Source organism: Lathyrus oleraceus, chromosome 7 (genome assembly GCF_024323335.1).
Source record: "Lathyrus oleraceus cultivar Zhongwan6 chromosome 7, CAAS_Psat_ZW6_1.0, whole genome shotgun sequence".
NCBI classification, from domain to species: Eukaryota; Viridiplantae; Streptophyta; class Magnoliopsida; order Fabales; family Fabaceae; genus Lathyrus; species Lathyrus oleraceus.
Genome location: NC_066585.1, coordinates 207,582,945 through 207,597,098, shown reverse-complemented (window position 1 = coordinate 207,597,098; position 14,154 = coordinate 207,582,945). Strand labels below are relative to the sequence as shown.

The 14,154-nt window shown below is 32.0% G+C and overlaps 1 protein-coding gene across 2 annotated transcripts; it reads right to left on the bottom strand.

The window, feature by feature from the left end:
• Window positions 1–1,050: 1,050 nt before the first annotated feature.
• Window positions 1,051–12,642, bottom strand: LOC127108154 (uncharacterized). 2 transcript variants are annotated; one of them, XM_051045581.1, is made up of 15 exons: window positions 12,136–12,642; window positions 11,807–12,032; window positions 10,988–11,067; window positions 8,843–8,881; window positions 8,672–8,690; window positions 7,291–7,344; window positions 6,075–6,202; window positions 5,932–6,000; window positions 5,432–5,517; window positions 4,544–4,653; window positions 3,299–3,349; window positions 2,374–2,432; window positions 2,091–2,135; window positions 1,889–1,963; window positions 1,051–1,470 (listed from the first exon to the last, which is right to left on the bottom strand). In XM_051045581.1, exons 1-15 carry the CDS (start codon window positions 12,301–12,303, stop codon window positions 1,351–1,353), a joined length of 1,329 nt encoding a protein of 442 aa, XP_050901538.1. In that variant the 5' UTR covers window positions 12,304–12,642; the 3' UTR covers window positions 1,051–1,350. The 2 variants fall into 2 exon arrangements, with proteins under 2 accessions (XP_050901538.1, XP_050901539.1); XM_051045582.1 differs by lacking the exon at window positions 7,291–7,344.
• Window positions 12,643–14,154: the final 1,512 nt, after the last annotated feature.

Here is a 14,154-nt window from a genome sequence, read left to right as displayed (position 1 = left end):
AGTGATTATTTTAAAAAAAAAATCAATTAATCATGTCAACATCAGTGGCATTGTCTTGTGTTTTTTACATCTATAAGAGTTAATTGGATTGTCTTCTTTTCTAATATTCAACAATTTATTCAACATGAACATTCTTTCTAAAAATGAAAATTCTCATAATTTTGATTTAGTGTGCCTTCTCCATTCTAGAAATATTGCAAGTAGCAAATACCCATTTTTCAAATATATTTGTATGAATAGTGTTTTTATTTATTTTTTTGAAAACGGCACAATGCAGTTAGAGAGAAAAAAGATTTTTCAAAAATATATGTAGGCTTAGTTCTTTTTTGCTTTACAAAAATTGTATTTTTAAAAATTATTTTTGGAAAACGAAAACTAATTTCAACATCAAATAACATAAATATACATTATACATAATTATATTAAAGATTGAAATATAATTAAAATCATAAATTTTAAAAAAAAATATATTTCAATATTAATTTTTTTTATAAAAAAATTATTTATAATAACTTCAAATTTAAGTAATTGTTTAAAAAATTTATATTCTAAAAAAATTATATTGAAAAAATATCTAAAATAACATTTCTACAAAAATTATTCAAACAGGTTTTTTATTTTAAGCTTTCCTTAAAAATTCTTTCTTTATAAATTGTTTTAAACAAATATACGCTGGACTACAAAAATAATTCTTTAAAAAACTGTAACAGGCTTATAATAAACTGAACTAACATTGTTATAAATAATCATAATAACAATAGATTTTTCAAAAACATATCTAATCAACTCAACTAAAACATGAACATTTTTATAAACACTTCCTATGAGTTTTTCATTACAATAATTGCACTATTATTTTGGACAAAAATCACAAAGGAATTAAGAGATATTGAATTAAAGAATAGGATTGATTGTTGTCACACTTTTCGCAAATACACATTAGGTTCATCTTTTATCGTTGAAACAAGTTCAGACGGTTTAGATTTAATATCAAATTTAACTTTTAAAGAAAAACAAAAATACCTAGCTTAAAGTATAGATCCTCCAATCTCAATCAAATGCACAAATTGCATGGATGCCTAAAAATTTGAAGGTAGGAAATCATGTTCCATAGAATTACATTTCTTATACTTTAAGAAGAAAAAATCATAATGTTGTGTTTCTGTCCACTATTTATGCTTTTCACCTTAAATAATCTTTTCATCGCAGAACAATCACCGGAAAAGATAATCAAAATGCATGCTCTGTATGCTATATACACTTAAATCCCCTCATGCTGTATTGTGGTTCCGGTATTGACATGCTACATTCAAAGTATCCTCGCTATACAAAGAAAACCCGAGATGAAGTTCACCTCGAGTCTAACTTTTCCCACAGCCGAACCGTTCTCCTTAAGATAGGATCAGCTGAAAACCCTTCCGCATAAGCACTGATAGCTGTTAAAAGGCTGTTGAATTTGCTGCCATTATCCTGTGCAGAATTTATATTTTCAAATGTTAGATGTATCGTGAATGTCAAAGCTTAATAGCCTAGTCCCATACATTTACAGAACTGAAGTTTATTGCATTTAATAACAATGCATAAGATTAGGTGTTCGATTATAAATTCAGAAATGCGTGAATGAATGTCTTGGGTAAAGTTTCAACTGATCATTTAATAATAACCCATATTTTTACTGCTGTTACTATTCTTAATCTCATCCACCGACACAGTATTAAAGCAAATGCCATGTAGTTATGAGATGAGAGCATGATTATACGTATGGTACAAAAACTTACACTAAATATGAGGCTTTTAAATAAGGTCTATAGTTGGACCTAAAAGATCATGCCAAAAACTAAATAAAAAACCTAAATGGAAAATTGAAACTGCCTTGGGTGTCACAAACCTCGGGTTTATGAAACAAGAGATCTTTTACAGAAAATGGTACCATGTAGGATGGGAGATCAGAACGCAACAGTGCCTGTCATAATTTTGAACACCAATGTATAAATGCGAATTGCAGGTTAAAGGATAAAAAGACAGAATAAGAAACAGAAAAAAATGTGTATATGAAAACAACAAAAAATATCAGAGATTGAGATGCTTGCCAGTTCCTTGCTTAATCGAGCCTGCTCGGCATTTTCAATTAAGGTCTGCAAAGAAAATGGCAAAAGAAATCACAATGTCGGTATTGACATCATAATGGTCACAACTAGATCGCTTCCGAAAGGTAAAAACAATAGTATCTCATATATAGTATAGTTTCAAACAAGGGATAGAATTATATTCAGATGCTAAATAGATCTTTTTAATCATGTTGAATAAGATATAACAAGCTTCAGTGAGAACATTTTACACATTACATGATGAATAACCATGAATCGGGAATACCTTTCTAATGCGATCCTCTTTGATTTGATCAACAGATTCCAACAACCTTTCCAATGTGCCTATTCAAAAAGTGGAGATGATGACATAAAATCATAGATAAATACAGAAATAAATGAAAATACAAGACTGAGTAACAATACACACTTTTCAAATAAGTTTGTTCTACATTGTTAGATTATTTGGATGACTAAATAATCAAATGCCAGCCAAGCAACCATCCAACAAAACATTAGTAATTTAAATAGGCATCAAAACAACACTAAGGATGAGAACCAAAAGCAAAAAAGAAATGAGTCAGAAGCAATCATATGCAGAAAGAAAGAAATATAGACATTTTTTTGCCCATAAATTTACATTTATATTTTCTGGAAAACTAATATGTGATTTTCCAGCCATGCCAAACACTTAAAGAATATAACAAAGGAATGATGATAAGAACCCAATTATTTGATTACGGAAGAAGAAGCAATTTCCAATGACATGCAGAAAATACAGTGCAGAATCTCTATCTCAAACAATAAACAGAAAGAAAAGAAACTACGCAGATAGACCAGGACTTTGGTCAACAACTCCTGGTGCAAACCCTACCAAATTCAAGTCTAATCTCTCCTTTCCCTATCGAATTTTATCTACCTTTGACCTAGACTCCTCTCTTTCCATGCTACACATTTCTCCTATGGACTGGCATAGGGTGCATAACAAATTTACTAACACACTCATTTTCTTTTCTCATACCAAGTTTCCTTAGATGCTCACTTTGGGCAAAGAAAATAAAAGAAGCTTGTGTATTAGATAAGACTAACTATTCTTAGTAGTTGACTCTGGAAATAAAATCAGAAATCACAGTGCTTGCTGAAAGTTGACTTCTCATGATGCCAGAACATATTTACTTTTGAAAAAAATGAGAAAGTTAATGAAACCTCACCAAATTTACTGATCAATTGCACAGCATACATGTCACCAATCCCATTAACTCCTGTATTTACAAAATATTAAAAGTATTAAACACTTAATAAAATCTAAGAAGCAAATATAACTTGTCCCCTGAAAACTGAAAAGCATGCTTTGAAAAAAAATAGTCATTCCATTCTCGACTCTAATCATAGGTAATGATTCATCAGTTTGATATGTAGAAAGACAATAAATGATGATTCGACAAAGCAGGAATGACCCTAGAGGAAGTGGTTCCTTGAAGAATGGAATGTATTGAATTTTGTTTCCCCTGTATATTTAATTAGGTGTTCCTTATAATAATAATCTCGTTACAAATAAAGTTCAGGAACAGAACTTGAAGTAAGAATGAAATGCTGTAAAATAGATTGCAATGTTTAGGAACCTAACATTTACGAGTTGGCAACAAGTTTTCTATTTCAAAACAATGTTTAAGGAGTATATTTGGTTGTTGTTGTTGTTGCTAAAGGAGTATATTAAGACATAAATCTGCAAAACATGGGAGATTAACATCCAATGTTTTTAATCAGCATATGCAGTGACAAACATGAGTGTCCAGGGAAACAATTACATGGTGTACTTCATTTTTATTTTTATTTTTTTGAGATTTCAGTCCGAAAGGAATTAAGCTATGATGTATGAGAATTGAGAAGTACTCCCTCCGTCCGTCCCATAATGAGTGATCTAGTTGACTATTTCACGCATATTAAGAAAGGTGTATATAAATGAAAGAGAGAAGAATGTCTTTACCAAAGTACCTATTATCAAGTATTGGGAGTGATGAAAGTAATAATAATAAAGGGTACAATTGGAAAAAATGAATTAATTTGCATTGTAAATTAAAATGGGTCATTCATTTTGCAGATTAAGTGGCTCCTCTCTTATACTTTTTCTATAATGTTACTGTATAGGATTTTGGTCTTGTTGAAATTATAGGAAAAGATAGAAAGGAGAAATGGGAGAACACTGCTTACTAATAAGATACTGGATGAGGCACAGGTACAGAACACACTCCTGACATAACAAGACTAGTAATACTGAAGTAATAATCCTAATACTTTAACAGATCTTATCATCCATTGATTTCAAAGGTGACAAATAAGAAATTAAGCATGCCCTCATATTTGAATTTTGAAAAGCTTTCGGACTTCATAACCTCGTTCAATTTTGAATAATTTCATAAAAATGATGTTCCAAATAGAGAGGAGCACAAAATAACCTGGAATATTATCAGATCTGTCACCAGAAAGTGCAATCATATCCACAAACTGGGATGGTTTCAGACCTCCATATCGCTTTTCAAAGTCCTCAACTCCAAATGAAACCACCCTATTGAGAAAAAAAAAACTCTTAAAATATAAGAGTAAACAACTTATTTACTTAGAATGGGAGATTACAATCAACCAAATAAAGGTCAGTTTATTTCCCATTTTTCATGCTTTCATTTTACCTTCGCTAATAAACATAAGAGAGTATAGATCCAATATTTCTCTCACTATTTTCTTTTACAACTTTTGAAAATAGATCAAGATATTTCTAAAAATATAAAAATTTCCAAAACCAGTCTTTCATTGTTTCTGAAAAAATGAACACAACTACTCTCTATCACAATTGCCCATCACGCAAGTTTCATCTCCTTGTTAACAATTTAAATGAACACAATTTAAAAAATGAAAACTGAAAATGTTGAAAACCTTTTCGCCATAGCTTTGTTGCAATTTGTTTTTAACTTGACGTGTAAGAAAGTATATTATTTTTTCTGAATTGCCCAGTATATGGTACCGATAATATTCCAAGTAATACAGAACTCAAAAATAATAGAAACAAAAAAAATATATAAAGCAACATCATATTATTTATATAGCCCGTAAATTAAAACTGTCCCCACTCTGAAAAACTGCACAGCCAGAGAGTTTAGAGCAACATCTTTTTCAATTTCTTCCTCCGGTAATGTAATTTTTTATGTAAAAAAGGGTAAGAGGAAAAAAGAATAAAAACCCTTAATTAGACAATTCTCATAATTTTATAGCAGAGATAAAAATAAATTCCTATTAGTTATTGCACTAAATCATTATGATATTAACTCTAAATCATGTCTGATACTTACTCATCACCACGTGGAGCAAGTCTTAGGAGACGTAACGACGGAGATAGAATCTGAAAAAAGTCTTTGTCTGGGGAGACAACTCGTACCTATCATCAAGATGAGACAAATTAGTGACAGGGACTTAATAATATCACTGAGGGCATTTCCATGACAAAAAGCTGCAGCACCATGCTATTTAGATTTTATTATTCTAGCACCATGCTATTTAGATTTTATTATTCAAGCAGACTAATCCCATTTATAATTGCCCCTCCCTCCTTTTCAATAACCGAGTACATGATTTAACATTAATTCATAATAGTATAATAATATGAAGTTATATGTCTTAAGGAATGGTTTTATTCAGCAACATGAACACACGCTTACAACTGTAGTGGTAAATTTTTCACTTGGTCAAGAAAATATTTATTTTCATTTTTTCTTTAAATTTGTAGAGGTGCATCGGAGTTAGAGAGTGTGAACCATTCCTCTATCTTGAAGCTATTAATTAGTAATATCACCTTGTACCCGGCATCAACACTCCTTAAGGCTAATGTTCCAATCACATCATCTGCTTCTACACCTGGAACCTATCATTTAATGAATTTATATAAGTTAAATATACACCCTTAAAACCTCTAAGCAATATAAATCCACAACTTGCCTCAATGACTTTTATGGACATAGCCTTGATGGATGCTTTGAGGTATTGAAGTCCCTGAACAATGGTATCAGGAGTAGGAGGACGATTGCTCTTGTACGAAGGGTATAGATTGTGCCTAAAGTTCTGGCCTTCAAACAAAGTGCACATCAAATTAGGACGCATCACATTAAGAAGCTGTAAAACAATGTGTTAAGAACATGGTCAAAGAATCAGGTAAATCTCAAATAAAAAGGTTAACTAGTCATTTAACTTTTATTCCAAAAATACCACAAAATACAATATTAACTATCCCGGTCCAAATGTTCAAATTGAATCAAAGCATCACTAAAATCCAAAGTGAGACAAATAAAAGCAGAATATAATATTAAGGTCATGCAACCACATTATTACATCTTACAATTCTAACATAGATATTGTGGTCCCAATGAAGCTTGAAGAAGGAATATAAATAAAAATGAGAAAAAACGGCCCGGGAAGAACATAATCACTTATGTTTATTTGGGGAAACAGGAGGGCTGAAGCCCAAAAAGAACAAACTACAAGGAAATCAACCGAGGAGTAGAACATCAACACTTTCTGCTAGAAATGACACTGAAAGCATTATATCCTCCAAATTCAAAGTCCAGAACCTTTCTTTCTTGTTATTCCCCTCCTAAGAAGTTGAGAGTATTATCTGGATTACCACCAACCATTTGATGACCAAAGTACTTCATTTGAATGAATTAACCTAGACTATATGAAGTATGAACATCAAAAGGTATACCTAGTATGTATCGCCAATAAGAAGGCCAGGAGCAAGAGGAGTTTTGTTTAAGGTGGGCAGGGACAATGTGAAAAAACAATTTATCTGGGGAAGCCAAACATATCTTTAAATACTCAAATAGGAGAATTTGATGGGAACTGTGGAGAGAAAGGATGATTCACAGGGACAGACAATGTTATGTTTTTTTTACATCTCTCTAAGCAGCCAGGCTCTGGAATAACTGAGAATTTTTCTTCTGTAATTGTAACTTCTTCAATAAATAAAATAAACAACCTATCCATACTGTTCTCATACCTTGGGCTTCTGTCAGAATTAGAGGATAAAAAATTAAAATTACATTACACTCGGCCCTTACCCATATATAACCACAAAACAAAGGGGTTTAAATTTTGATATTGGTCTTACATTCCGATTTCATCCCTCAAAGATACTGAAACTCAGAATTTAACATACCTTTAGCAGTAAAACTTTCTTTTGATGAATTACAAGTATGACGAAAAGGAACTCCTGAAATGAAAAGGATTCCTTTATTAAGATTTTACTTGACAATCGAGAGAGGCTTTAAACAAATCACTTGAGAAACGCAAGTTACACTCTAAGGAGAAAGATATGCAAAATGATGTGTACAAATCCTTAGTATGCCCAAATGCCACCAGTGCATCAATAACTTGTAGAAGCAACTTGCACTCAACTGATCATAATATTCCTTCTATGACACTTTCTTCATTGATCATAATAAGTTTTGCATAAATACAACAGCCTTGGTTATCAGTGCAAGAGTTTTTTGAGGAATCATCAATCAAACAATAATTCGTTAAATCTATTTATGCTTTCCAAGGGTAAAAAGATTCTCATCTCTTTGATTTGAAGCATAAAGGATGTATGACAAACAATTTCTTAAGGACCGGTCTGGAATTCAGACTGAAGAAATATGTGCATGTTAAAATTTTAAGTCACACTAAACCGCATCAAACTACTCTATTTTCATGACCATTTCAACATATCCTCACTGCTTTTTGTGTAGAAAAAAACATCCAAGTGCTCCGTAGACATCAGTGTTATTTAAATCGAAATTATTGATGGACGTTCAGTTGAAAATCCAGACCGTATTGGTTAGGCCTCTTCACGGGAAAGACGATATTAACAGTAATAAAGTTGCACGGGTGTCAATTCTGCTTTTGGTTTACTTCAAGAACGCATTTCCAGTCTTAAGGGTTCATCCACTAAGGAAGGATTAGGCGGGATCTAATTTGCTTAAAACAGACGTACTTGCTCACTTTTTGTAAGAGTTCATAAAACTAACTTATAATATACCCGTAAGTTGTTTTAATATTTGTTTATAGGCATTCCAAAATCACTTACAGAAACAGCTTATACACATAGCTTATCCTCAATGTCTCTTTGATTGTAAAATCAACTTATGCATAAGCTCTCATATAAAGTGTTTATTGACGTTAAATTAAGATGTTTACACAAATACCCTCTTAAGTCCATCATTTTGACCCTAATGCCTATGTCTCCCCTCAGCATCTATATTATCGTTGTGAACAGTCAATGATTTTTTTATAATGTTTTTGGTCAATAACAGAATCCTAACTTGGTCAAAAAAAACAACATGATCTTATCGAAACATAAGGTGTGTAACACAACCCTACATGCAAACAAAACTTCAACTCAATTTATGACCAATGGAAGCACATCCCAAGAATAAAATAATCAAAATAGAGTATTATTATTATTATAATTAAAAGAAACTTATTTTCTATTACCATGAGGGATCCAAATAGAATGCAAAATATACTAGCAAATATAGAAGAGGAATTCGATATCTTACCATCATGGTCAAACACTACCTGCATGCAAAAGAAACCATTATTTAGCCAGACTAACTGATTGTATACACGAAAAGGGAAATGCAACCTTTTCACACAGATAACTAGTGAGGATAATAAACTTAAAGGAAATGCAAGCATTTCACGTAGATAAATGCAAGGATAAAACATACCACCACATGGGAAGGGATAAATTCCAGAACATCAATTATCTGCAAGAAAGAAAACCAAGAGTAACTAAAACATAAAAATGACACATATCAAACAAAACGAAACTTCTCTGTGCCTTTAAACCAGTGTTATCGGTTGTGATTGCGGAAAGCCAGATTCCGCCATAAAATGTCATGGCGATTGGCGCATCCATCCTTCACACATAGCTCACGGCGGTTGTCAAAAAATCTGCCACCGCAATTCGCCATGGCCGATATTTGACAACACTGATTCAGTCACAGTTAAAATTATCATATACAACTTGCATTTTTAGTGAAACAAATGGAAAATTTAAATTAAATTTAAATGATTTCCAAGAACACAACATTATTTTCCCCCTTTTCTTGACATTGGAAAAAAACACTGCACAGTTTCTTCAGTGTAAATTAAAATTATTGTTCATTAAGCATGTGTCTTTCATCCATAAGACAATTATGCTCGAAAATAGTTAAATTGTAGCACTTCTAAGACCACATCTTTGCAACCGGTACTTCTGCATTTTCTGACACTATAAACACATATATTTAATTATTAGACAAGTTTAAAGGTTGCATTCTAAGAATAGTTTATACACCATCCATCTCTGTCTCAACATAAATGACATATTTGTCAAAAAAAAAATGTTCCAAAATGACTAATTTCTTTCAATTTTCAATACAGCATTAGAGAGTGTTGGGGTAAGACTAGACTAGACGAGATGACGATGTTGAGTTGGATGTGTGGTAAGACTAGACGAAATAAGATTAAAAACGACAATATTAGAGAGAGGATTAGGTAGCACCTATAGTAGAAAAGAAAGTGGAAAATAGACTTACGTGGTTTTGGCATATAGAGAAAAGTCAAACACCTAGAGTTAAAGTAAGATCTAGAAAAACTATTAAAAAATATCTCAAGATTAACTAATTAGATAGAAACGTGGTCTTTAATAGAACCCTATAGCATAACTTGATCCATGTCACCGATCGCGCTTAATGGGATATGATAAGTATCACCTAAACATATACACATAATATAGCATATATGATTAAATAATAATAGAAGTTGTGTACCTTAGTGTTGTTGTTGGTTCCATCAATTCAAAAAAGTATGTTATAAGTGTGTTGCCCTTTTACTAGATTAGTCTTAATGGGATAGTCAAAATATATATCCACAAGAATTTAAATAGACTTTGGTATTATCATTTTTAGGGATATTTTGCCTAATAGATTTCTCCATGTTAAATGTTATCACCAGGCCCACTCTGTTAGAGTGCTCTCATATTTTATAAAGGTCTTTTGGGTTTCGCTTAGAAAAACTTGATGCTATCATCACAAATGAATTTACTAAAACACAAAAAACCCTTTATGAAAAATGGGAGCCCTTAAAGTGGTAACATTTACTATGGAGAAATATATTTGGCATGGCTTCCCTAAGACATCCCTAAAAGTGATACTGACAAAGTCTATCTGAAATCTTATGGTTATATATTCTGACTATCCCATTAAGTTAGACTAATCCAAATTGATGTGCCAATCATCAGTAAGAGAGCATACACTTCTCACATACTTTTTGTCAACGAATTAATGAAACCAACAATACAAGGTACACAATTTTATTATTATTTAATTATGTGTGTATGTTTAGGTCATATTTATTAGCATAAGGCGCGGTTGTTGTTGGCTTGTTGGCATTACATGATAAGAGTATTTTAGTAAAAAAAGTATTTTTCTCTCTTTCATTTGTAAAAAATATTTAATCTGTGTGACAAATAAAGGTGAAGACATGGTCAAATAAGACGGTTATTTTACGATGGAGGGAGTAACAAATAATCTTGATCCAAGGTTTCATTTATCAATTCAGTGTCTCAAATTAATCTCAATCTTTTTAACCAAAGTTGGGCATTAAAATTAGAATTTACCATGAAATGTTTCTATTCTTCCATAAAATTCAGAATAGCTTGATGAGGGGGGAAATACCCTTCATCCATAGTTGTACTCATTAGAGATCAATATAACAACATCAAAGAAATTATGCACCAAGAAGATGAAAAAAAACTGATGACAGTAGCATAAATGTTTGCAAATTCTGCAACTCAAAATGAGAAAATAAAAACTCAACAAATAACTTACAAATGACAGCGCTGAAAATATCGTCAAAACCCAATCTCCGTTTCCATCAGCGTGTGTCAGATGACCATGGTGCAGTTTCGCTATCAAACCAACATGGATTAACAACAATCATTTACATTTTTCAAACAAAACCCCTAATAAAAAATAAATAAAACAAAATAAGAGGAAGGCAAATTAACTTCTAACTATATCATTATCAAAACATACGAATAAAACCCAAAAGTTTGTCAAATAAGTACTAACAATACAACAACAACCACTAAATGGGGTCGGCTACATGGATCAACTTCTGCCATAATATTCTATCCTAGGCCATGCTTTTATCCAAATTGTTAATCTCAAGATATTTCTTAATAACTTCTCTTAAAGTTTTCCTGGATCTTCCTTTACCTTTAGTTGTTTGACTCCTCTCCATCTGATCTACAGGACTTCTCTCTACATGCCCTAACCACCTAAGTCTATTTTCCACCAATCTTTTGTGCAGGACTTCTCTCTACATGCCCAAACCACCTAAGTCTATTTTCCACCAATCTTTTGTGCAAGACTTCTCTCTACATGCCCAAACCACCTAAGTCTATTTCCACCAATCTTTTGTACTATACGGCTACCCCAACCATTTATCTATCTTTTCTTCTAATCTCATCCTGCCTAGTCTTATTAAACAAGTACTAATATGATTAAAATTCTCTTTCTCATAAACAATTGCAAATGAGCATCTCCAAAACAAACAAAAATGATTCAATAAACTAGTCTAGAAGAGATTAAAAAAAATAAGCAAAATAAAACATAGAACGCTTAAACATAAACAACAACGCATACCTAAAAGCTTGTAGTACGCCCTATGAATTACCGATGTGCCATCAATGAGCATGACTCTCCCATTGAAAGAATCACTACTCCCCGCAGCTTCCGCATTGCTAACCGAACCAAGCTGCACAGCTGGAGCAGCTCCATAACTAATTTCTGGAGCCAACGTTGCATTGCTCTGAGAAGTCGCAGAAACAACTCCATCTCCACGCGAATCTAAAGCTTCAGTACAATAGCCCTAACGAAGAAACGCGAAAAAAAAAAACAAATATAATTTTAAGTTTGACAAGAAAAAAAGCACGGTGATTAATAATATAAAGTTAACTACGCGAGTGGTTCACCTTCGAGAGTGGTGCGCGTGAAGAACTGAGCAACTTCGGAGATTGAAAGTTGCGAGAGTAAATTCCGGCGGTGGCGGTTACGGTAACGCGACGGCGAGGAAATGGAACTCTTCTCCACAAGAAATGCGAGTGAAGAAACAAATAGTTGTACTTACAGCAACATGCCATTTGAATATTTTGGTGTTATAGAAGAAAGAATAACGGCATTGAAGTCAAAAGCACGCTACGGAATGGAAGAAGAAAGCGCGCGTGCGAAATGGAAGAGAGTGAACAAGAGTTTCAGTTTTAGGATGGAGAGGAGTTGTATGCGATTAAGGAGATATGTAAATCATGCTGGGCTGGGCTGGGCTAGTACATAAGGCCCAAGATAATTGTTAAATGTAACCCAAACAATTGCAAATGTACCTCTACATTTTTGCATACCGAACAAAACTATAAAGTATAAATTTATTTTAATTGGATGATTTTGTCTCTAGAAAGTTCTTAAAAGAACACTATACCTTAAATATGTTAAAAACATTGTAGACTTTTTTGCCTTTATTAAAATAAATCAATTTCCTCTACTATAATAATAATAAAAAAATTATACCTATGGAATTGTAGACTTAAATATGCAAAAATTGTATGGAATTGACTCTCGTGGTTGGTTGGTGGTTGAAAAGTGCTTCAGAGAAATAAAGTGAAATTTGATCATTCTCAAAGTATAAGTATCTGTTTTGAAAGGTTGGTCAACAACTCCCAGAATGGTTGTTCCAAACTCTAATTCTATCCTTTTTTCATCAACTCCCAGAATGGTTGTTCCAAACTCTAATTCTATCCTTTTTTCATCATCGAGATCTGTTATGAAACATCTTATTAACATTGATTTTACTTAGTTTTTGTAATTATAATCAAACTAAACCTAAATAGGATTATTCTATTTATTGATATTAATGTGTTTTTCTATCTAATTGTATGTTATTATGAATCTCTGAAGTGAATTATTATGAAATTGTAATGAATTGACTATGATTCGAATTTGGTGTGCGATTTAGATATACGATGGAGCGGCCTTGGTTTGGTGACCATTTGGAAGCAATCAAGTTTATTTGCAAGGATTTTTTGTCTGAGGTATTTAAGAAGCAGATTGACGACTTGAAAACTAACCATAAGGTGAGTTGAAAGATGAATATTGAGCGATTCGAATTTATAAATGTTGGTATTTGATTTTGATGGTTGTGTTATTTGGTTATGTTGCGGGGTACATTCCCAAGACAAGTCCAACATTGATAACTACAAGATTTACTACTCAAGATGTCATGTAAGAACAATTCAAGGGATTCATTAAGAAGTTACTTTAATGCATAATTGGTTCTTGAAAAAACGAAACAAAAGATATCAAAAAGAGATATGTATATAGATGAGTCAGAAAGGAGAATGAATGACTTGGCAGAAAAAATTCATTGTCTGCAATCTACACTCTCTTCGTTAAAGGTTTATCGCTAATTTCTAACCTAACTTGAATGTGTTTTACAAATTTTTAGATAGTATTATTAAATATTGTAAATGAGTGTATTTTTTGTTTGAAGAAAATAAAGTTGATTTATGTGACTGGGAACTGATTTTTATAATAGCAGTAAGTAAGATAGAGGTTGTTTAAAATGATAATGGCTTGAGACTTTGTTGGCATAAAGTCATTAGAAGAATACAAGGTTTGTAATGTATCTCCAAAATGGCATATTTATATCAGAATAAATATCAATTTTAAAACACATATAAGACATTCAATTACATGCTTACAATTTATAAACATTTGCTTATAAGTAAATAATATGCATAAATAAGATAGCAACAAAGGAAATAGCTTAGACCCACATGCATATATCTTATCCCTAATTTAGACGTTTACTAAACATTTGAAATTTGTATGTTTTTTCTTATAAATTGAAAATGTCTATTGTTGACACAAATAATTTATAAACGGAAAAAGTGTATTGTTGATACAAATAATTTTATAAGTGAGGATACGTTCATTGTTGA